The sequence below is a fragment of the Crocuta crocuta genome, unplaced genomic scaffold (genome assembly GCF_008692635.1).
Source record: "Crocuta crocuta isolate KB4526 unplaced genomic scaffold, BGI_CrCroc_1.0 scaffold657, whole genome shotgun sequence".
Lineage (NCBI taxonomy): Eukaryota > Metazoa > Chordata > Mammalia > Carnivora > Hyaenidae > Crocuta > Crocuta crocuta.
Genome location: NW_027529583.1, coordinates 3,294 through 6,604, shown reverse-complemented (window position 1 = coordinate 6,604; position 3,311 = coordinate 3,294). Strand labels below are relative to the sequence as shown.

Here is a 3,311-nt window from a genome sequence, read left to right as displayed (position 1 = left end):
AATGGTTATGTATTGTGTATTTATTTATATCATGTCCTATTAAAAAATGTTTTGAGGTAATTAGAGATTAAATTCTCAAGAAAAATAGGTGCTTAACTGTTTCCTCTTTTGTCCACAGAGTGGCACTGTTGGATTGTTTAAAAATCCAAGGCCATGTAACCTGGTTCTTTGTTCATGCGTAGAAATACTTGCTTCTAAAGCAGTTCTGGTGCCAGGTTACTAGGCTAGTCTTTCTCCCCTGAGTTACACAAGAGGTTAAGCTCGATGGAGAATGATGTCTTAAGTGTAGTTGGGGTAATGAGAAAACAGGTTTGCAAGTAGATCTTTTCATGTAGTCCTAGAGTTTACAGTGGACGAGGCTCCTTTGATATCACCAATAGGCTTTCGGAGCTTCTTAGGAGTGAACTGAAGTCCTCAGTTTTTCTTTCAGTTCTATCCTCCATCTTTCCTTTTAATTTATTAATAAATCTTCCTTAGAAAAGAACACGAATACCTGCTTATGATGATGATAACACTGTTCTTTATGCCTATGAACCACATACTGCATATGTCAATAATGTAAGTAATGTTAATTGCCATTTGCCAAATATATTAACATGCAACCATTTTGTTTATTTATTTTAAAATATATATTTTGAGAGAGACAGAGACGGTGTGAGTGGGGGAGGGGGAGAGGGGGGGAGAGAGAGAGAGAGAGAGAGAGAGAGAGAGAGAGAATCCCAAGCAGGTTCTGCAGTGTCAACACAGAGTCTGATGTGGGGCTTGAACTCAGGAAACCCTGACATCACGACCTGAGCTGAAACAGACAGTAGGACACGCAGCCAGCTGAGACACCCACGCACCCAACACCTAACCATTTTAAAGGGAAAGGTTTAATTTTTTTGTATACTGTAGAGTTCCTCTAAACTCACACCCAAAAAATATTGGTCTCTCCTGAATTTGCTTCCTTTCATTAGACATTGAGGACTTAACCATTTAACTTCTCTTTTCCTTATTGTAGGGAGTTCAGAGCAGTTTATACTCATTTTGAGCACAAATCCCTAAACGTAGGTCCTTCTGATGTAATACTTTCCTTACTTCCTGTCTGAATTAGCAGTTACAATTTTCATTCGCATATTGTGTTTTTATTTTATTTTGTCTCTGCTTTAGATTAAGACTCCTGAAACCTTTTGAAAAGTTAGTGAAAAATAAAAACAATTTAAATAAATAAACGTAAAATGTTTTTTTCTCCTACTATACAGTTTGACTCTTATAAAAGTAAAGCATTAACTACTTAACTTTTAAAATATCAGCAGGGAACCGTTGTATCTGACACAGCCTACAACGAAGACCAACACAAAACAGTTCAGAACGTCCTCTCTCATTGTCAGGTACAAAAGCTCTGTCTCTCAAGTGTGCTCTGCTGAATTACAGAATTAAGGTTCTCTTTATCTCATGTAAAATATACAATTAATTGAAATTTTGCTTTATCAGATTGTTTATGATTATCATCACTCCCCTGTGATGATTTTTAACAATTTCTAGTTATAACAGTGTCTCCAAGTGAAAATTTTGAAATGCCTGTACATACATTTTATAGCTTTGCTTTTAAAGCCCTTAACTGGAGAAATGGATGTTATGTTGCTCAATACTGAATCAATTTCCCTACGAAGTGTTTAAATGAAATTGCCTGATATGNACGGTGTGAATAGTTGCGTACTCCTTATCTCTGTGTCACCAAAACTGGGCATCAAGTGGAAACAAGACATTTCTGATGGTTGGAGAAGTTTTCTTTGTTTCTAGTAATCAAAATATAGTTTCTTGGTGCTTTTATGTTGCTTTTCTTTTGAAATAGAAACTATTAAGAGCTTATATTATAATAGGTCATCTACGATGCTGTTCAAAACCTGGATAAGAAATTTGATGTGATTCACGGAAAAATTTCAAAAATCCACCGTTTACGTGTGAAATCATTATGGCAAAGTCGCGTAAGTGTTATAAAAATATTTTCTCAACTGTAATAGACCTATTCTAAAGATGCCAGTCAGTTAGAAATCAGATAGAACTGTTAGCTGTGAGACTAACAAGGTTGATTGATATTTGCTGTTGCAGCAGATGGGAGACTGAAACTTTTGGAAAAACGCTAAAGTTTAGGTTTGAGGAAGCGTTTGACAGTGAATATGTTTATAACCGTAATGTATTGAATTCAGTTAAAATGTAGAGTTGAAGAGAAACAAAAATCGTATAATCAAAATGGAGCAGTGATCTTCAGTAACATAAAGCAGTGTTATGTAAAAAATAAATACAGTAAAACCTTTTGCAAGTAACTTGTTCTGCACGTGTTCTGCAAGGCGAGCAAACATTTCTAAGAAGTTTTAACTTGATAAAATGAGCAATGTCTTGCAATACGAGTAGTGTGTGAGGCCGAATATCACATGATCACAACTGAGCCAATGGTTCTTGAAATTCGCTTTGATAAACAAATGCTTTGGATTACAAGCATGTTTCCAGAACAAATTATGCTCGCACACCAAGGTTTTACTATATATTTACTACTTATTTTGTTTCCCGTTTTACTCACTGACAGTTGGTTTATGCTGGGTTTGTGTCATTTCAGAAGCCACTTGGATATGCATATAGAAATTATAATTACCTGCTGTTCAGAAAGAACAAATATCAGAAAATGAGGAAAAAAGACACTTCTTCTATATTATCTGACCCTAAAAGTTATAGCCCAACTATTCCGGTAGAAAGGCCAAACAGTGATTCCCAGAGCAACTATCTGGAAACATCTTACCAGTTAGATCCAGAGTCCCCAGACCGGGATCCAGAGTTAATCTTCCAGGAGCAGGAATCGCGCCTGAACCGGAGTCCATCGCTTCCTGCCATCTTCGGTTCCCAGTCCTACCGGCCTTACTTCACGCCTGACCCCCCGCTGGATGGCTCCTCCTTCATGCCCTACTGCAACAGTCCAGGGTGCCGTGGCACCCACAGCATCTTCTCACCTACCCGACCATCCGTCCGACTGCCTGAGGACGTGCTGACACAAGCTGACCCCAGTCCACCGCAGAACCCTGAAATGGCTTATCCAAGTTCACTGGAAAATCAGAGCTTCGGCCATCCCGTCTCGCCTTTTTGCAACCCAGGCAACTTTGGTGAGTGTGAATGACACGTATTACGAGTAGCGCTATTTAACCTATATTCCTCAACATCCTTGATGCCAGACCATTTCTCCCTACCTGACATCTCTTTTAGGATAATGATCAGGTCAAGTTTGATTTGTCTTTTTTTTTTTTTTCCTCCCATTGAAGCTACAAGCTCACCAATTAAAA

The 3,311-nt window shown here is 38.1% G+C and overlaps 1 protein-coding gene across 1 annotated transcript in view; it reads left to right on the top strand.

The window, feature by feature from the left end:
• The window catches only part of SCML1 (Scm polycomb group protein like 1), an 8,778-nt gene that overhangs the window by 2,884 nt on the left and 2,583 nt on the right, over positions 1 to 3,311 (top strand). Inside the window, exons 4-6 of the mRNA XM_077761693.1 lie at positions 1,863 to 1,967; positions 2,597 to 3,134; positions 3,291 to 3,301. Of these exons, the coding sequence (XP_077617819.1) occupies positions 1,863 to 1,967; positions 2,597 to 3,134; positions 3,291 to 3,301 (654 nt within the window). The remainder of the gene's footprint in view (positions 1 to 1,862; positions 1,968 to 2,596; positions 3,135 to 3,290; positions 3,302 to 3,311) is intronic.